Below are 21,017 nucleotides of genomic sequence, written 5' to 3'. Positions count from 1 at the left end.
CATTTTTTTCTGTCCTTCAAGGTTTAACTTAATTAAACAAAAAAATTTGAATAATAAAAAGATTAATGATGTTTTTGTAATTATATTCTTAGGGGGTTTATGCGAAATATGGCAAGGAAAATGAAGTATTAAAGAAGGATAAAAGGCAAAATGAAATAATATTCCATAAATTTAATAGAAATAACAAATATTAGTTATATTTCTTTATCTATATGGACCTCAAAATACAGTGGGGATTTAGGTACGTTGTATTGAATTAATGTTTCCAAAGTCAAAATTGATTTTTTTACAACTTCACTTAAAAAACCTGATATCTTCTTTTTTATACAAGTAGGAGGAAAATAACAAACAAAAAAAAGAAATCTTCCAATTTTTAGGTCTACTTGACGCCCATTTTAGGTTTTATCCTCCCTCTCGATCATAATTGCCATATAAATGGAAAATGATTTACTGTAAAAAAAAACATTTACGCGGTCAATATATACATATTAAATCATATACATGTTACTATTTTATTTATCTTTAACTAGTGTGTCGATAGACACTTCATGTTTTCCGACCTGCATTTTATTTATAATTGTATCACATTTTTTATATCTAGTGTACATGATATTATATTTTTTGTGATAAAAGAAATATGAAAATGAATGATGATTCTTTAAAAAAAACTACATTGATAATATGATATTTTTAGGTATGTAACTTTCTCTAACTCCTATTAATATTTTTTTGTTAAATATAAAAACATTGTAGTAATGACTAATTAGAAGGGTAAAATAGGTAATAAGAAATTACATTATATTAAGTAGTTATAAGATGTTTTGATTATTTATAACTCCAACCATGTCTTGAGTGCTTTAATTGTGAATATTAGATAATTAAATAAAGAGTGCATTAGATAATCTTGTTGACATTTGATTAGAATATTTAATGAAAAAGATAGGTGATATTATCAAAATACTCGTGTTAAATCTCAACCCCTTGAATTCTTCCTCATTTGATTAACTGGAGATGTAACTTAAGAAATTCAAAACGTATTTGTCTCTCAGTGGGATAATGTAAAAAAACTCTTCCATAATTTGTGGATAACTATTAAACCATTTAATCAATCTTCCAATTTATATAACTTAGAAAAATTCAAATTTGACTTATGTAAGCATGTATTCAATTAATTCTTCCGAGTTTGACTACCTATATATAATTCTCTTGTTTCAAATTTTGATGACTTCATAACTTCACTCATTTCTTAAATGTTTAATTAATCGATAAAGAGAAATAAAAAGTTGTTCCTAATCATGGAACAAGTCCATAAGGCTACCAAACTTTATTTAGAAAATCCAAATTCGGCTAAAACTATCTCTCAACTTTAGCTCTTCTCCAACATAGGTGGATTCAAAATCTCTTCTCTTTACTCTCATTTCAACCAAACATGCTTTTATCAGGTCATAACTGGATTAAGTTCGGGTGAAAGAAAATGACCAAACTAAGATATTACACTGAATTTTGGTGAAGCAAATTCCTACGAAGGTTGAAATTATTTTTTTCATATTATTATTATTGTCATAGTAAAACAAATACAAAATATTTATCTGAACCTTAAACTGGTCTCAGGTAGCTGTCATTGTTAACATGATGGACAATCATATATTATTTTAAATAATGTCATAAATTATGTACCGAACTAATAAAAGATATGATAAAAATAGGAATATTAATAAAAAATTTCTTTTTTATTTCATTCCTACGTGACATGATTGCTTCCATACATAAACCAAACAAACACCTCCTCCTCCTCTCTCTCTCTCACTTTGCAATTCAATCTTCTTCCCCACAATTATTATTCATCTTATCAAACTATAATACACCACTCATCCTCAGACACAAACTTAAACACTCAGAAAAAACATAATTTTACACCTTAAACTCAACGAATTTCAATTCTCTGTTTCCCATACACACTGTAGAACAATCACAACAACAATAACAACAAGGTGATCAATCATTGTTCATTGATATGGGAAGTGAAAGATCAAAATCACTTCATAACTTCAACTTACCTTGCTTAAAATGGGGTTCTCAAAAGTTCCTCAAATGTGTCAACGCTACCTCCCAAAATCATCAACCTCAACCTTCTTCTCTCGATCCTCGATCTTCACGTATCAAATCCAAATCTCGTCAACCCCACATCAACAAAATCCAATCTTTTCCCACTGAGAAGCTCAAAGTTTCGATTTTGGAGGATGGAGGGGACGAAGGTGGTGCCATTGCAAATGCGAGGCCTTGGAATTTGAGGGCAAGAAGAGCTGCGTGTAAGGCACCACAATCAACAACACCCAATGAAGAAAATTGCAACTTTTTTGATGTGGGTATTGCTTCTTCACCGGTGAAGCAGGATAAGAAGAAGAACAAGAAGAAGATCAATGAGAGTGAGAAAGCTGAGTTTAAAGTTTCTCTGTTCAAGGAAGAGGTGGAACATGATTTCATGGCTTTGGTTGGGACCAAGCCTCCCAGAAGGCCTAAGAAGAGGCCAAGGATTGTGCAGAGGCAATTGGATGTAAGTAACTAACTCATTATATCAATGAATTGAAAATCTTGTTTTTTGCAATTCGATGCTTTAAAATGTAAGAAAAATGGCATAAAATGATTGGTTAATGGAGTATAGGTTAGTGAAAACTGAACTTTCGTTGCTATTTTGGGTGGCATTTTGTTTGTTTTCTACTTTCATTTCCTTATGATATTTATTCCTGATAAATCGATAATAATATTTAATTGTGGTTGTGTTCACTGCAATTGTGAACTGGGGAGATGTGGCTGCCATTGCAGTCGTGATACAGTTGCAGAGAATACCAAAACTACTATGTTATGCTGCCTTAATTGCTTTTACAGATCACTATTTAGCACTGATAATAGTTGTAAGGATGTACATTGTTTTCGTTTTCTTTTCTTGTTTCAAATTGTTGTGAGGGTAATTGTGAAAATAGTATTTCATTTATTTGCACTTACTCATGTGTAGAAACTTGTGTTTACATTTTACATGACTCTCTCTTTTTTTTCTTTTCTTTTGCAGACACTTTTTCCTGGGTTGTGGCTGACAGAGGTTACTGCAGAGTCATACAAAGTGCATGATGTTCCTGAATGAAGTGAAGTTTAGCACTTGTTGTTCTCTCTATGTATTGTAGCTTTGAAATTCAATTGGGTCAACTAGAAATTATGATTATCATGCAGGGGCTGAAATGAATAGCAAAACTGGATTCTGGAAGTCCCAAATATTTTATTTCCTGACTTATTGCACATTGTGACATAAATAATTGTAATCACCAAATCATCCATGTAAATCAAAAGTTTGATTCAATAATCATGACATTTTGAATTTCTGTTTAGTTATCTGAATGTAGTACCTTTCAGATTCCATAGATCAACTTTCATTGCACTCCTTTGAAAATCTTCAATAAAGCTTCAAATTAGTAGAATCCTGCTGTCCTGGATAGAGCAATTTTCAGCTTCTCAGTTGTTTATTTAATCTATACCATTCAAGAAGGTGATCTTTGTGTATTGTAGTAATGTTTTTGTGTTCCACAAAATTTGGAGCCATGAAGCTGTCTATCCATCACAGAATAAATTATTCATTATTTGCATAATCGTGAATAATGAATGTTACACTAACAAGCGTTGTTGACTTTATTTTTTCTGTAGGATTTGTGTGAATCTGCTTCATGAGGCTATGATGTCCATGATTAGAATGCATTTAATCATATATTAGTATGTTAATACAGGAAGTTATGTATTATCTATTCGTGTTTAGTATGTTAATACAGGACAGTAATTTTATCAGTATAAAGATAGAGAAAAATTGGCATATACAGATTTCCTTATCATAAGAATAATAATATGTGCTCTATCTTTATTTTGATAGAAGTATAGTGAAAAGTGGTCTGTTTCCTTTATTTGAAAAAAATAATGAATTGGTTCAGTTGATCAGTTGAAATGAATGGCAAGTGTTAGAGTTATGATGTATAATACATTTCACAAAACTTTTCCATTTTTTGTTACTGATTTCCCATTTCTAACCTAGCAGGGAAATTTGTAACGGCACAAAATCCAAATGTAGCTCTAGAACAAATAAGCAAATGAAAGACAATTCACTGTCATCAATGACTATTAAATGATATTATTTTGTTTTTGTTTTGTTATATTCTTGTAACATTGGTTGACTTATTGGATTTGGAAGGCAACAGATTTTGTGCCATTATAGAAGTTGATCAAGAAAGAGATGCCATAAGTCTAGTTGCCTCAAAAAGGATTAGATAGGTAAACTTTGCAAAGATGTTTTACTGGTGAAAATAGTTTGAAGTTTTTTCAGAAAACACCTTCTATGGTTGTGTTGCCACTCAAGAATTTGCTGCAGTGACTTAAAATCTGTTAAATATAAAAACATTGTAGTAATGACTAATTAGAAGGGTAAAATAGGTAATAAGAAATTACATTATATTAAGTAGTTATAAGATGTTTTGATTATTTATAACTCCAACCATGTCTTGAGTGCTTTAATTGTGAATATTAGATAATTAAATAAAGAGTGCATTAGATAATCTTGTTGACATTTGATTAGAATATTTAATGAAAAAGATAGGTGATATTATCAAAATACTCGTGTTAAATCTCAACCCCTTGAATTCTTCCTCATTTGATTAACTGGAGATGTAACTTAAGAAATTCAAAACGTATTTGTCTCTCAGTGGGATAATGTAAAAAAACTCTTCCATAATTTGTGGATAACTATTAAACCATTTAATCAATCTTCCAATTTATATAACTTAGAAAAATTCAAATTTGACTTATGTAAGCATGTATTCAATTAATTCTTCCGAGTTTGACTACCTATATATAATTCTCTTGTTTCAAATTTTGATGACTTCATAACTTCACTCATTTCTTAAATGTTTAATTAATCGATAAAGAGAAATAAAAAGTTGTTCCTAATCATGGAACAAGTCCATAAGGCTACCAAACTTTATTTAGAAAATCCAAATTCGGCTAAAACTATCTCTCAACTTTAGCTCTTCTCCAACATAGGTGGATTCAAAATCTCTTCTCTTTACTCTCATTTCAACCAAACATGCTTTTATCAGGTCATAACTGGATTAAGTTCGGGTGAAAGAAAATGACCAAACTAAGATATTACACTGAATTTTGGTGAAGCAAATTCCTACGAAGGTTGAAATTATTTTTTTCATATTATTATTATTGTCATAGTAAAACAAATACAAAATATTTATCTGAACCTTAAACTGGTCTCAGGTAGCTGTCATTGTTAACATGATGGACAATCATATATTATTTTAAATAATGTCATAAATTATGTACCGAACTAATAAAAGATATGATAAAAATAGGAATATTAATAAAAAATTTCTTTTTTATTTCATTCCTACGTGACATGATTGCTTCCATACATAAACCAAACAAACACCTCCTCCTCCTCTCTCTCTCTCACTTTGCAATTCAATCTTCTTCCCCACAATTATTATTCATCTTATCAAACTATAATACACCACTCATCCTCAGACACAAACTTAAACACTCAGAAAAAACATAATTTTACACCTTAAACTCAACGAATTTCAATTCTCTGTTTCCCATACACACTGTAGAACAATCACAACAACAATAACAACAAGGTGATCAATCATTGTTCATTGATATGGGAAGTGAAAGATCAAAATCACTTCATAACTTCAACTTACCTTGCTTAAAATGGGGTTCTCAAAAGTTCCTCAAATGTGTCAACGCTACCTCCCAAAATCATCAACCTCAACCTTCTTCTCTCGATCCTCGATCTTCACGTATCAAATCCAAATCTCGTCAACCCCACATCAACAAAATCCAATCTTTTCCCACTGAGAAGCTCAAAGTTTCGATTTTGGAGGATGGAGGGGACGAAGGTGGTGCCATTGCAAATGCGAGGCCTTGGAATTTGAGGGCAAGAAGAGCTGCGTGTAAGGCACCACAATCAACAACACCCAATGAAGAAAATTGCAACTTTTTTGATGTGGGTATTGCTTCTTCACCGGTGAAGCAGGATAAGAAGAAGAACAAGAAGAAGATCAATGAGAGTGAGAAAGCTGAGTTTAAAGTTTCTCTGTTCAAGGAAGAGGTGGAACATGATTTCATGGCTTTGGTTGGGACCAAGCCTCCCAGAAGGCCTAAGAAGAGGCCAAGGATTGTGCAGAGGCAATTGGATGTAAGTAACTAACTCATTATATCAATGAATTGAAAATCTTGTTTTTTGCAATTCGATGCTTTAAAATGTAAGAAAAATGGCATAAAATGATTGGTTAATGGAGTATAGGTTAGTGAAAACTGAACTTTCGTTGCTATTTTGGGTGGCATTTTGTTTGTTTTCTACTTTCATTTCCTTATGATATTTATTCCTGATAAATCGATAATAATATTTAATTGTGGTTGTGTTCACTGCAATTGTGAACTGGGGAGATGTGGCTGCCATTGCAGTCGTGATACAGTTGCAGAGAATACCAAAACTACTATGTTATGCTGCCTTAATTGCTTTTACAGATCACTATTTAGCACTGATAATAGTTGTAAGGATGTACATTGTTTTCGTTTTCTTTTCTTGTTTCAAATTGTTGTGAGGGTAATTGTGAAAATAGTATTTCATTTATTTGCACTTACTCATGTGTAGAAACTTGTGTTTACATTTTACATGACTCTCTCTTTTTTTTCTTTTCTTTTGCAGACACTTTTTCCTGGGTTGTGGCTGACAGAGGTTACTGCAGAGTCATACAAAGTGCATGATGTTCCTGAATGAAGTGAAGTTTAGCACTTGTTGTTCTCTCTATGTATTGTAGCTTTGAAATTCAATTGGGTCAACTAGAAATTATGATTATCATGCAGGGGCTGAAATGAATAGCAAAACTGGATTCTGGAAGTCCCAAATATTTTATTTCCTGACTTATTGCACATTGTGACATAAATAATTGTAATCACCAAATCATCCATGTAAATCAAAAGTTTGATTCAATAATCATGACATTTTGAATTTCTGTTTAGTTATCTGAATGTAGTACCTTTCAGATTCCATAGATCAACTTTCATTGCACTCCTTTGAAAATCTTCAATAAAGCTTCAAATTAGTAGAATCCTGCTGTCCTGGATAGAGCAATTTTCAGCTTCTCAGTTGTTTATTTAATCTATACCATTCAAGAAGGTGATCTTTGTGTATTGTAGTAATGTTTTTGTGTTCCACAAAATTTGGAGCCATGAAGCTGTCTATCCATCACAGAATAAATTATTCATTATTTGCATAATCGTGAATAATGAATGTTACACTAACAAGCGTTGTTGACTTTATTTTTTCTGTAGGATTTGTGTGAATCTGCTTCATGAGGCTATGATGTCCATGATTAGAATGCATTTAATCATATATTAGTATGTTAATACAGGAAGTTATGTATTATCTATTCGTGTTTAGTATGTTAATACAGGACAGTAATTTTATCAGTATAAAGATAGAGAAAAATTGGCATATACAGATTTCCTTATCATAAGAATAATAATATGTGCTCTATCTTTATTTTGATAGAAGTATAGTGAAAAGTGGTCTGTTTCCTTTATTTGAAAAAAATAATGAATTGGTTCAGTTGATCAGTTGAAATGAATGGCAAGTGTTAGAGTTATGATGTATAATACATTTCACAAAACTTTTCCATTTTTTGTTACTGATTTCCCATTTCTAACCTAGCAGGGAAATTTGTAACGGCACAAAATCCAAATGTAGCTCTAGAACAAATAAGCAAATGAAAGACAATTCACTGTCATCAATGACTATTAAATGATATTATTTTGTTTTTGTTTTGTTATATTCTTGTAACATTGGTTGACTTATTGGATTTGGAAGGCAACAGATTTTGTGCCATTATAGAAGTTGATCAAGAAAGAGATGCCATAAGTCTAGTTGCCTCAAAAAGGATTAGATAGGTAAACTTTGCAAAGATGTTTTACTGGTGAAAATAGTTTGAAGTTTTTTCAGAAAACACCTTCTATGGTTGTGTTGCCACTCAAGAATTTGCTGCAGTGACTTAAAATCAGATTGAGTTGCCATAGCAGGAAAGCATATTTTCCTTTGTCTTCTATTATTGTCTTCAATGCATTCCATTAGTGTTGATAGCATTGGAGTTGTTGGGTGAATATGAGACTAATAATATAAACATGGGTGATTTACCCAAATGCAACCAACCCTTTGTTGTTTGGTTTGCTCAGGTTTGAGTTGGGTTGTGCTAACAAAAGGTGTGCAACATGAACCAAATTAAGCCAATTAATCTAATCAACTTCGCATTTTTTCCCACTTGAAATTTTGAACCAAACCAACAAATTATATACTTATAAATAAATAATCTTTGTTGACTTATAAGTTGGAACAGTGAAGATATATGGTTTTGAAAGCCGTGTGGGGGCATTTCTAGATCCATTTGGGAAGCCACCACTAATTATGGAAGTGCACTAATTGAGCTCAATCATACTTGGTGCATGTTTGGATTGTCTTTTGCAAGTTGCAAAATCAAGTTTCCACAAAAGTTATAAAGCCAAGCTTCAACACATGATTTCCTACAGTGAAATGTGGCTTCCCACTAGTTTTCTAAGCATGCACTAAGTGCTCATGTGAAACCAAATTCAATAAAAAAAGTTCATACTACTAGAAACACTGATGTAGCAGTGAATAGTAATGGAAACTCTGTTCACCTTTCATTTATTTTCAATAGGGTATCACCTCTATGATTAGTCATAATAATTACATAAACAAACCATAGTCTAGTCCATGATTAGGTGAGTAAATTATTGGAAAAGCTAATTCAGCTGATAAATTTTCAACGAGTAAAGGTTTCATCAAGGATTTTTTTTTTTGTGTGCATGAAACTGCCACCTATAGAAGTCACTATGTAGGTATAGCATAATCGATTTAATTGATTACTAAGATAATTAACCTCTATTACTTCTTACTTTCTTGACTTATAGAACAAACAATGATTCTGATAAAGCAAAGAAGAATTCAAAACATGATGATTAGTTGATAATAGCATATGAACAAATATAAGTCACTTCTTGTTCTTCTTAACCTTCCCAGAACGTAAAAATGAACCTAAACCAAAGAGATTTGTCCCACCCTTTGAAACATAAGGAGTTGGTACATTTAAAACATGACTGATCCTAAGACTGTTGCCATAAGATCCTCCATAACTCTTACCTGAAGAAGATTTTTGCACAGGATACAAATTCAAGGTAGAACTTGAAGAATGCAATGATGGTGATGACTTCGATTTTCTCTTTGGATTTGGCACTGAACCTGTTGAGTTGCTTCTTGACAAAAGAGGCAAAGAGCATATCAAACTTTGCTTTGTATCACAGTTGAGACTTTTACTTCTACTGAACCCCCAAAAAGACTTAGAATGAGGCTTTTTCTCATGAACAGAACTCACATCTAATAAGAGTTCTTTAATGGTTTCTTTCTTGATTTTGTCAGCACTTGAAGAACATGGACGAGGAGGAAGCTTTGTATAATGGCTTTTTCTCTCTTGTATCATCTGAATTGGAAGGATCACACCATTTGAGAAAAGTTCATCTGCTGAAGATGGTTCAAATTCATTGCTTCTGCTTGTGTTGAACTCAAAGTCAGAATTTGAGTCATGCAGCATTGTGTCTTTGCATTGAACATCACGTTTCAATGGTAACACTTGTAGTTCAGAGAAATCATTAGAGAAAGAGAGACGACGAGGACTTGCTTCGGAGCACATAACCACGAGTTCCTTACAAAGACAGAAACAACAATAAATGTCAGAAATCAAAGGTAAAACAAAACAATATGGATCTACGTATTGAAAGTTCGAAACTATGAAGTTGGTTTTGGTTAAGAAGTTTAGAAGATAGAGAATGAGAAATAACTCTTTAAGCCTCAAGTATGCAGGGGGGGGAGAAATGCAAGTATGAATATGTATTCAAGTTTCAAGTAAGAAATAAGAATCTGTGAAAATTTGAAGATCAGAGGACATTTAAAGTTCTTCACTGAAAAAGAAGCAGAATGAGTTTTTGTCTGTTATTGTTGGAGAGTAGAAACAAAAGATGAAGAGAAATAGATGCCTTAAAAGAGAAAATGTTATTTGTGACAATAACATGGAAATTGTAATAAAAAATGTGTTTGCTACAACGTTAGTAAAAAATGCTGCTTGATTAGAGGAAAGTGACTGCACAATCAAATCTTACTGAATTGAAGGAATAATATTTGGAGCTTTTGCCTAAAAAATATGTTCTATAAAGTAAAGGACTTTGAGGGTTTTCTTCTCAACCGCTGATTAAGCCTTTTGTTATTTTCACCCATCTACTATAAGGTAGAGGAACGTTGTCTCATCTCTTACTTAAACCATCACAATTTAATATATAACATAAAATCAATTAGATGGGGGAGTACTGTCAAATATATATTTCTTGATTATATTGATAAAATAGAGGCCAAGTGAAACCACCAATTTGGATATGGAGAGGATATATGTATCATGACCTTACACTCACTCACATGTAAAGAAGCTATTTCTACGATTTAAATTTATAAGCTTAAATCATAAGATAAGCAACCTTACAGTTATGTTGAATCTCATCTTCTTCTAGAATATATACTATATTAATCCTTCTATCATTTTTTGTTCCTTGTATCTTAGGATGATTTATTATGGGCACGTTGACAAAAATAGTAGGGTTGTTCATAATTTTCATACATAATTTTTTTTGTCAGTGATTAATCAATTAGAAGCTAAAAGCCTGTAAGTCAAGTATCCCAAGTTAGAGGTTCCAGTAGAGATGGTGAACAAATTACTGGCAAAAGGTATAATCATTATCTTTGGAAGCAGAGAAAAATCTGTTTGATTTGCTGAAACATAAGGGAAATATTAAAACCAAACTTGCATATGTTCAAAATATTTGAATGCTAGATCTTCAATAATTGGCTTACTAATAGTATCTTACCTCCCAAACAAATCCATCATATTCAACAAGCACTCAAGGGTTAGTGACACGAAATTGTTACATATAGACCATTCTTCTTTTAGAAATGGATCCTCTAGATTTGCAATACAAAATTAGGGGGGACTTCACTGTATTTCTTACACTATAGTCCAAAACAGAAATTTAAAGCTTCACATTTTTTGGGACATGTAGTGAAAAATACACTAAAACATAACTTTGTTTTGCTTCTGTCTATGTCTTCATTGGGTATTATTCGTTTTGACAATAAAACTTGTACAAGGTGATAAAATTTTCAAGGACTAAGCTTAAAATTGTTGTCAGCAGGTGCTAGTCCAAATAAGGGTTAACTCCAAAAACATAATTAACATATGTAGAACCAGGAAGAAAAAAATATTGATTCTAATATATGTATGTTGTCCCCATATTCTAGAAATATTGTCACATTAAAGTGTAGTTTTGACACCGAAATACTTGCTTTATAAACCCAATGAATACTTGAAAGAGTAAGTTTAGGTAACATGCTATCCATATTCTTTTACTTGGTCATATAAATGGATGATCATGACTCTGTGACTCTTTAGACTGAAGAGGATGATAATTGGAAAGATTGAAGCCTTTTGAAGAGTAGGTAAAATTCAAGTTAGTCCAAACCATTTCTCGGATATCAACCAATTTTAACATAAGCTAAAAAGTAATGTGAAAGCACATTGAGGTTAAAAGACATGTAAAACGTTTTACCTTTACCTATCTTAAACAATTTCATTCACTACTTAAGACAAGAAAAACATTTGTGTGGTGCTTATACTAAAATATCAAGTGTACAAATAACGAATTGTAAAAGATATTACATTTGAAGTAACTTAAATGAGTTTGGCGACTAACTAGTAACCAAGCCATTCATGTGACTTAATTACTTACAACAATAGAATAGTAACTAAGATATTATTCAACAAACTAATCTTACTAACTTCTAAACTAACACTGGCCACACTTTAACCATAATAATAAAATTGGAAAATGTCTATCCCATCACACCACTTTTTACATCTTAGTTATAATTGAGGTACACATTATTGTAACCAAACCAAAAGCTTAGGTAGATAAAGATAAACTAGAAAGAAGAGAGATAAATATTCTTGATGGGCAAGCTCTATATAACATGGAATGTAGTGATCACAATTGAGGATGGGACCAAACAGATAACAGTGTTTCTTCTTTTTAGCCTAGGCATATAACCCATTTTTGTCAACTTGCCATGTGACCAATCTCCCAACGTGGAAGAATGAATAAGCCCACAACTTTGATGACAAAACAGTCCCTAATTCTCCTTATTTCCAATGCTCAATACTTGCTACAACATGGTACCCCCACTCCACCCACTATTTGAAGGACCCCACAAAGCATCTCTCAATAAATCAGAATTGGCACTACCAGATATAGTTGCATGGTGCAAGAAAAAAATGTAACAAAAATCATAATCTGCATCAGAATTCAGAAATGACATGCTATGTACTTACTAGTCATTATAATTGACAAAATGTTGTTGTAGAGAGTTCACTCTGGTTATAGCCTTAGTGAACACAACAACAAATATAATGAATACGGCAAATATACCACTCCTATGGAATAATTCAATTGTATAGGCAGTGTTGCTTGAAGTCTCATTTCATTTCCCTCATTAGTTTTACAATGATCATAGTTATAACATAATTGAAGTTAGAGTATGTTTGTGAGTTTGATTTTGAAGGAGGATAGATGGAAATGGAAGACTTGTGGTCATGAAATACATTTGTAACATGACTCTCAAGCTTTCATATTCCCCTATTTCCACTTCAAAATCCAACTCACAAACGGACCCTTAGTGAAATGTACTTTTATAAACAAATTTCCAAGTGTCAATCCCATTGCCAATGCGAAAAGGACTTGAAATTGAATTTGAATAGTCAAAGACACATAATTGAATAACGTTGACTTACTTGTAAGAGTAGAAGAAGGACAAGGTTTAAAGAAGACAAGAATTGTTCTACTCTTTTCTCCAAGTCTTGCAGGTAGCACTATTTTTCTCTGGATAAAACGACATCGTCTTTGTCCATGAGGTTTCTCTCCAGGTTCTGCAACTGCTTGGAGAAGGGCGCCGCAACCTCCGACCGTGACGGCGACGATCACGACGGCGACTCTTTTGACCTTATCTTCGACCTCCACACTCTTCAGGTCGCTACCAATTTCTTCTCTCACCTCAACCAGCTTGGTCATGGTGGCTTTGGTCCTGTCTTCAAGGTACTCCCTTTTTCTCGAACCAGACTCTTCTCCAGTACCGGATAGGACAATGAGATTCCTTAATGTATATTTAAGGATAAAAATGGAATTCAGTATAAATTAAAGGATAAGAATATCTTTGTCTTTTGGTTTTCATGTGTATTTTCATCTCACTGTCCTCTCCATTTTTTCTCAATGATTGGAGGTTCAACTTTCTCTCTTCCAATTATCATGTAATTAATGCCATGCAGTAAGTGTTTTGTTCCTGGTAGGAAATGCAAAATTTGATGTTTTAATCTTCATTGAGGGAGTGTTTGGAAGAGTTTTACGAGAATAGCTTATTTCAATAAGCTTAGGAGAGTAACTTATTTCAATAAGCTTATCGGAAAAGCTTATAAAAACAAATAGTTTTTTTAGCTTATTTAGCGAGCCCTTAGCTGTTCTGATAGGCCATTTCTCATTATTTTACTCTTAGCTGTTCTGATAGGCCATTACTCATTATTTTACTTAACTATGAGGACTCGATGATTTTTGTGCCCTCCTTCAGTGTTTCCCCTGCTTCTGATAGGCCATTACTCATTATTTTCAGCGAACATGGTTTATGATAGAGTATTATGGTGTCGTTTAATCCATATAGACGATCTCACCTAGTGGGATCAACCGATTAAGGCTTGGTTTTGTTGACCTTATTGTGTCCCTTGCTTTCTACTTACCCTAGAGCCTTTTTTGGTGGTAGGCTATTGGATGATTTGCTCCTTGTCCTCTAGCAAAATTTAATTTAAGTTGTGCATGCTTCTTGCAGGGGTTGATGCCAAATGGTCAAGAAGTAGCTGTTAAGAAGCTGTCATTAAAATCAAGGCAAGGAGTTAGAGAATTTACTAATGAAGTCAAGCTATTATTGAGAATTCAGCACAAGAACCTGGTTATGTTATTGGGTTGTTGTGCAGAAGGGCCTGAAAAGATGCTAGTCTATGAGTATCTTCCTAACAAAAGCCTTGATCACTTTCTGTTTGGTAATGAGTAATTTCTAATGCATGCGGAGGAACATGTCTGATGTTTTATGTTTGTTTTCTGGTTGTTTATGAGCCGGGATTAACGATAAATAACAATTTTCAGATAAAACGAAATCTCCATCTTTGGATTGGACAACACGATTTAGAATAATTATCGGTGTGGCGAGAGGACTTCTCTACCTACATGAAGAGGCCCCGGAAAGAATTATTCACAGAGACATCAAAGCTAGTAACATATTGCTGGATGAGAAATTAAATCCGAAAATTTCAGACTTTGGCTTGGCAAGGCTGTTTCCTGGGGAGGACACTCATGTGCAGACATTTAGGATTTCTGGTACACAGTGAGTATATTCTTCACTTCTGGTTATTTCTTTTTATTCTGATTTTGTCATCCTTATGCTTTATTTTTATTTGATTTAAATTGCAGCGGTTACATGGCCCCTGAATATGCGATGCGTGGATATCTATCTGTGAAGACAGATGTGTTCAGTTATGGAATCTTGTTGTTGGAAATAGTTAGTGGGAGAAAAAACCATGATGCGCAGCTTGGTACAGAGAAGGCAGATCTCTTGAACTATGTAAGTTGAACATATGAGAGGCCTGAATGCACATTTAACATGGACAGATTATGCTCTTTAACTGTGGTTCTTATAATAAAGTAACGTTCACCTGATATAGTGTGCATATTAATTTTTGTAAGTATATTTACAATGGATTAATAACATGGGAAAACACTTTCTAGTGTCAAGTTATGATTCTTATTCTTTATATTCAATTATATACGTTCATGTTAAAGATCAAGGGATTTGAGGTAGAGGCTAGAGACAAATCTTGATTCTAGAGATGCTTACATTTTTTTCTTGGTAGCCAATATTGCTTTTTGCCTGCTTATATTATATTGGACAAGAAAATATTAAAACCTGCATTTTATGGAACAATATGTATAGTAAATCCATATTGATGGAATTAACATGAACTTCAAAGTTCAAACCATAATCTATACTGATCAGGTAGCATAATATGTGACCTTTCTATCAAACTATTCAACATATACTATGTTTCTAGGCATGGATGCTTTATCAGGGACGGAAGATTATGGATCTAGTTGACTCAAATCTTGGTAAATGCAATGGCGATGAAGCAGCAATGTGCATTCATCTGGGTTTGTTGTGCTGTCAAGCGAGTATAGCGGATAGACCAGACATGAATTCAGTTCATCTGATGATCTCAAGTGACTCCTTCACCTTGCCAAGACCAGGTAAACCTGGAATTCATGGTCGAGTAGGACATTGGACTACAACCACAAATTCTGCATTCACCAACACTAATGGTAGTAGTGCAACCAAGACTTCAGGAGGTAGTAGTTTTGCAGAGGATTATTCTAGAAATTCTATCTCTACATCTTCTTTTGATGAAGGCAGATGACATTCATTCATATTATGTAAATTGTAATCAATCATCTTTTAAGTCAAGGGCATTCTTTTTGTAATATCATATGATTCATATCTATATTAGAACATAAATACTTTGATCTATTTGATAAATTATGAAGGAATAAGGCCTTTTTGCTTTGGTATATTAAGCATCTCTTCCTTCTCGTTTATTGTACCTAGAACCATATTATTTTCAATGACTTCATTTTTGTTTACAGATTAATCATCCTTCCGAAAAGTAGACTAACATTTAGTAGCAACAAATTTTCAGATAAGACTAACCCGCAACTGTAACTGTAATTAAGTTCACAACAACAACTAAGTACGAAAAAGAGTCAGAAATGCACGTTGCAGTAGTGGGTTGGGTTTACTTTATTCTATAGCTTATCACAAATTGACAACAAATACATGAAGTGACTAACTTTCTTATTGTGAAAAGGGACTCAATTTGTTTGGTTAATTTTTATTAAAGTGGTCATTTTTGCAGTTTCATAATCGTGAATAATACTTTTTCTACTGGCACCTTCAAGCATAAAGATTATAAAACCCCATTCCAGATGAAATGGTAATTAAGAAATCATTTGGATTTTTCATAGTAAAGGAATCACTAGTATTTCGGAAGAAAATTAAATCCTACATAGATGAACCAGACCACAGTAAGTCGTAAAGTTCACCAAAGAAAATCCAGCATGAAAATCAACTTGAACAAAATTTTAACCACATCCACCATTTGGAATTGTTTAACAAATTCAAAGCTGATAAAGGGGAACCTAAGCCTCTGTAATAGGATACTCAAACACAACATCTTTGCCCGAGAGTTTTCTGTAGACTGCAGAAAAAGTCTCCAACTTGTACTCAGTGTTGTTTCTTTCCTTGGGGTCCAAGAAAACCTACAGAGGACAAGAATTCAATTAGAAAATGAAACTGATGTTTAATTTTTTATAAATAAAAAACGTGAAAAACTTTCTTCCTCATAAGTCAGGCTGTAAGAATATATATACCGCTATTACATCCATGATCATGGTTGATTTAACATGAGAAGTGACAACAAAAAGTTCATTGGCTATAATAACTTTACCTTGGTAATCTTGGATCCATCAAGTCTATACCTAGTACGCTTTCCAACAATCTCAGCAGGCAAGACAACATCTTCCAGTATTGCCTCATGCACAGCAGTGAGTGTACGGCTGCGGGGACGCTGAACAGCAGAACCTTTCTTTGGTGGCCTCACTATCCTCCGAGTGGCAATCACAACCACATCCTATAAGTTTAAGCAATACAACAAAATGAAGCATGATGAAAAAGAGAATAGTTTTGCGGAAAAGGGAGAAATATTTACGACATAGATGCCATTGTATCATAATAGTAACTGCATTGCAACTTTACCTAACACAGCTATACATTTACAGATGAGAAGAACAGTTATAAGAAAATAAACAAGAATTTTGAACTAGCTAATGCATCAATACATAACTCGGATATTAGACCCTGTGTACCTTTCCACTGAATTTCTTCTCAAGCTCTCTGACAAGCTTGACGTGAATCTTCCTGAAACCTTTCCTTAATCTGTAAGGGACGTGGATAACCACAGCCTTGCGGTTCCCAGAAACATCAACTTGACTGTATATAAGGGAAAAAACTCTAGTTATAAGACAGACAGAAAACTCATGTATTTTCATACAAACAGTGATGTTATACAAATCCTTACACAGCTGAATTGATGTATAAATCTTTCAGTTCACTTTTCAAGTCAGAGTTAGTGTTTTCTAGATCAAACAATGCCTGTAACAACAAAAATTTGAACAAAAACATGATTACATGTTGCACTTTAAGAATGATTAGCATTTAATGCAACAGGGTCAATTATATTAATCAAGAATTAAACCTGTCCAACAGTCTCTTCAAATTCAGTTGGCTCGGCATCCTTATCCTTGTGGATTTTCTTCCTTGATGTATACATCTTCAAAACTTCAAGCAAATAACAAAATTTGGTCAAAGCTATATGCAAAATATAAAATATTAGTGTTTGGTAAGAACTATATAACAAATACAAAACTGACATTAAACAAAAGAAAAAACAAGTTTATCACATCTGCATCACCTAGTTATGCCAACCATATATATTAACCAAGATACTGTACAGGACAATCCAGCATGGTAAATAATCAACTAAATGCAAGATTGTAAAGATGATAGCCACCCTAACAATACAACAATTTTCAAACTTCCTCAACAGACACAATCAGGTTATAAATTAACAAACCCATGAGAATGAGTAATTCCATCACTTACGCTAAATGTGGTATAAATATCTTTGAATCTCATTCAAGCAATACAAATCACTTCAAAAACTACAAATTATTAAACTAGGGTTGTACCCATTGACCACAACAAACAAAACTGACCAATAGATGAAGCTAATAACAGAGTTATCTCAAAACAACAAATTTTGAAGGAGAATCTAAAAATGTGAACTTTCATTTCATTTTCAATCGATTAACGTTAAGAATTGGAAGGGTGACTAATAATCTAAAAGGGTGTCAGGTTCATATCTCACCTTAAGCAGATGCGAGCTTCTGAAAAATCCACAGCAAAGAGTGAGGCTGCAAAATGTAAGAACGCTAGGGTTCGGGATTTAACTTGGTTTATAAAGATTATATGAACGTTTGAGATTGGGCTTTAGGGAACCGTATGTGGACGGTTCAGATTCGGTGAGAATAATTATTCTGATGAATGTATGCTGGCCGTTGGATTAGTGCTTCAAATATATTATTAGCAAGTATAGCCACTATTGGCCTATTGCTTTTAATTTTTCGTTTATTTCTTTTTTAAACATTTTTTGCTTTATAAAACCTTAATTATTTTACAAGGTTTAAAGCTAAACCTTTACTGTCTAGAATAATAGACACAACTATAATATTTCAAAAGGATGAATCAATCATTTAATGAGTGGAGATTGTCATGGAAATGTAAATTAGAGCTGAACTAAATATTGTAATTGAAAATGGATTCTTTAAATTCTTATATAAAATTGGTCTTGAACAATATAAGCATATTTTTTCGTGAAAACATATAAGTGAAATGAATAGCTTAAAAGTATTTAAAAATATGTTACATTAGTATTTTCTTTAACATAACTTATTATCACTTTACTATTTTTGTATTGTAAAAATTATAATGAATATTGAAAGCATAGGCACCCTAGCATATGCGAAAATAAAAATAATATGTCCTCCTACATCATAAAAAATAATATATATTACAAAGTAGTATTTATTAATGATTTGTTTGAAAATGACAAATTTCACTTTAATATGAAAGAATTTATATTATAATTTTACATGACAATATATCATTAATCATATGATTTTTTTAAAAAAATAGACATTTTACTCGTAATATTCTTAAGGTTGGGGTTCGATTCCTATAAATGATACTTATTGGGAAAGATAAATACAAACTTTGAAAGAGATTAATTTATTACCCAAAAAGGTAAAGAGATATTATTGTTAATACCAAAAATAATAATTGAAAAAACAGTAATTTTGACACAAGCTTACTACATTTCATTCTGGATGTTCTGGAATTCTGCCTAAGCCCACTTTTGAGGACACATTTATTTATATATATATATATATATATATTATATTATAATATATATAGAGGAGTGACTCAAATAACAATATATAAGAACAATTAATATAAATCATTGGATCTTATTTGAATGATTAATATTAAAACATACATATATATATTTATCATATGATTAATAACAAACTTTTAATCCTAACCATCCATAATGAATTGTAAGACCCGAATTTATTATTCTCACAATTTATATGAGAATTGAGATCTCGTGTGTATATATATATATATATATATATATTACCAACTTTATAGGGTTGATCTTCATGTACAATGCAAAGCAGATGTGACCGGCTGGGGTATTAAGTATTATGGGTGATGACCTAGGGCCTATGAAAAAATGAGGGCCCAATTTTATTTCATGAAATCTAACTTCGTTTCATGCATAATTTTGTTTTATGGTCTAATTTTTTAAAGTTGACGATGTTGTTTTGGAGTTTGATCCCAGACACTTATTGATTTATTTATTTTAATACAAATAAGTTTTCCAAAAATTGATTGTCTTTAATGTTTTTGCGTCTGGTTTGGAAAATGTCAAGATTGTATCAATATCAAAAGTTCGATAATTGGTGTATGGGAAAAACTGTTAATATCAATATCTAAGGTTTGAAATGGTCTAATATTTTCTTTTTCTTCCTCATAGAATTTGAGCTACATAATATAATCCTATTCACTACATCTGTAAATCTTTATAACTTGAATTCTTTGTGATCTAGATTTAAAATTTCAGATCAAAATTAGGACACTCAATTATTAGGGTAGATCAAAATGAGTAAACATCTGTTGTTCCAAAACAATATATCACTTTATGTGGCACTGCTTGTGATTGGTCAGAAAAAGAATTAATTATTAAAATTTTATTTTAAATGCATTTTTCAACCAATAATAATTACTGATACATGTAGGACGACAGATGTGCTCCAGATTAAAATACATCTGATTGAGGTGTGAGTCCTAAGAATACATCTGATTGAAGTGTGAGCCCTAAGAGATTGTTACATGATCCGATTTCTCTTACTTTGCATCATTGAATGTGTGACACATCAACTATACAATTAAAAATGTAGCTAAAATTTGTAACAAAAACAAATGTAGTTAAAATTGGGGACAATGACCACTCAAAATAGTAATGTGGTTCAATGGTTCAAAGTCTCTTGTGTGGGGAGAAATATGAGAATTTCTTGTGAATCCTTTAGTATGAAGATAGAACTAGAGAGCACAAAAGACAAATGGCAAATAGCAAAACTACTCACAACAATTTAATTTTTCAAGCTATAATAATTCTTGAGGATGTGAAAGTTTAATTTTCAATTACATATATCATGAGTATAGATAAACAAAATAAAATTGACCTCCAATATCTAAGTAGGCCTAGATTTGAAGATACCACCAGAACTAAGAAGTAACCATGATGGACATTAAGATCATTGGGCTTTTTTTCTTTAAAAAGTGATTTATTCTTTAAAAAAGTGCTTTTGTAGGATAAGCACCTCTGATGATGTTAAGTCTTGAAGCTTATTTTATGCTTTTAGGGTTTTTCTTTGTGACACTTTTAATTGGACAAGACATGAAATATGGAGAAAGACATGTGATATCTGATATCTGTTTGTTTTTCTCAGATATACAAGGCAAGCCCAACCCA

General features: G+C 32.3%; 5 protein-coding genes across 6 annotated transcripts; 3 read left to right on the top strand and 2 right to left on the bottom strand.

Moving 5' to 3' along the window:
* LOC109357721 lies at window positions 1,767-3,632 on the top strand. Its single transcript, XM_019601742.1, has 3 exons — window positions 1,767-2,554; window positions 3,068-3,140; window positions 3,226-3,632. Exons 1-2 carry the CDS (start codon window positions 2,015-2,017, stop codon window positions 3,137-3,139), a joined length of 612 nt encoding a protein of 203 aa, XP_019457287.1. The 5' UTR covers window positions 1,767-2,014; the 3' UTR covers window position 3,140; window positions 3,226-3,632.
* Window positions 5,448-7,319, top strand: LOC109357719. The gene is made up of 3 exons (XM_019601740.1): window positions 5,448-6,241; window positions 6,755-6,827; window positions 6,913-7,319. Exons 1-2 carry the CDS (start codon window positions 5,702-5,704, stop codon window positions 6,824-6,826), a joined length of 612 nt encoding a protein of 203 aa, XP_019457285.1. The 5' UTR covers window positions 5,448-5,701; the 3' UTR covers window position 6,827; window positions 6,913-7,319.
* On the bottom strand, window positions 8,956-10,090 carry LOC109357867. Its single transcript, XM_019601924.1, has one exon. The coding sequence runs from the start codon at window positions 9,804-9,806 to the stop codon at window positions 9,111-9,113; it is 696 nt and encodes a 231-aa protein (XP_019457469.1). The 5' UTR covers window positions 9,807-10,090; the 3' UTR covers window positions 8,956-9,110.
* Window positions 12,944-15,769, top strand: LOC109357738 (G-type lectin S-receptor-like serine/threonine-protein kinase B120). 2 transcript variants are annotated; one of them, XM_019601766.1, is made up of 6 exons: window positions 12,946-13,058; window positions 13,113-13,305; window positions 14,087-14,297; window positions 14,401-14,638; window positions 14,725-14,875; window positions 15,363-15,769. In XM_019601766.1, exons 2-6 carry the CDS (start codon window positions 13,120-13,122, stop codon window positions 15,720-15,722), a joined length of 1,146 nt encoding a protein of 381 aa, XP_019457311.1. In that variant the 5' UTR covers window positions 12,946-13,058; window positions 13,113-13,119; the 3' UTR covers window positions 15,723-15,769. The 2 variants fall into 2 exon arrangements, with proteins under 2 accessions (XP_019457310.1, XP_019457311.1); XM_019601765.1 differs by having other exon boundaries at window positions 12,944-13,305.
* Window positions 16,303-18,415, bottom strand: LOC109358866 (40S ribosomal protein S7-like). Its single transcript, XM_019603346.1, has 6 exons — window positions 18,288-18,415; window positions 17,616-17,698; window positions 17,439-17,512; window positions 17,227-17,350; window positions 16,809-16,991; window positions 16,303-16,620 (listed from the first exon to the last, which is right to left on the bottom strand). Exons 2-6 carry the CDS (start codon window positions 17,688-17,690, stop codon window positions 16,501-16,503), a joined length of 576 nt encoding a protein of 191 aa, XP_019458891.1. The 5' UTR covers window positions 17,691-17,698; window positions 18,288-18,415; the 3' UTR covers window positions 16,303-16,500.

This window comes from Lupinus angustifolius, chromosome LG10, assembly GCF_001865875.1.
Source record: "Lupinus angustifolius cultivar Tanjil chromosome LG10, LupAngTanjil_v1.0, whole genome shotgun sequence".
Lineage (NCBI taxonomy): Eukaryota > Viridiplantae > Streptophyta > Magnoliopsida > Fabales > Fabaceae > Lupinus > Lupinus angustifolius.
This window is presented reverse-complemented; position numbering and strand designations above follow the sequence as displayed.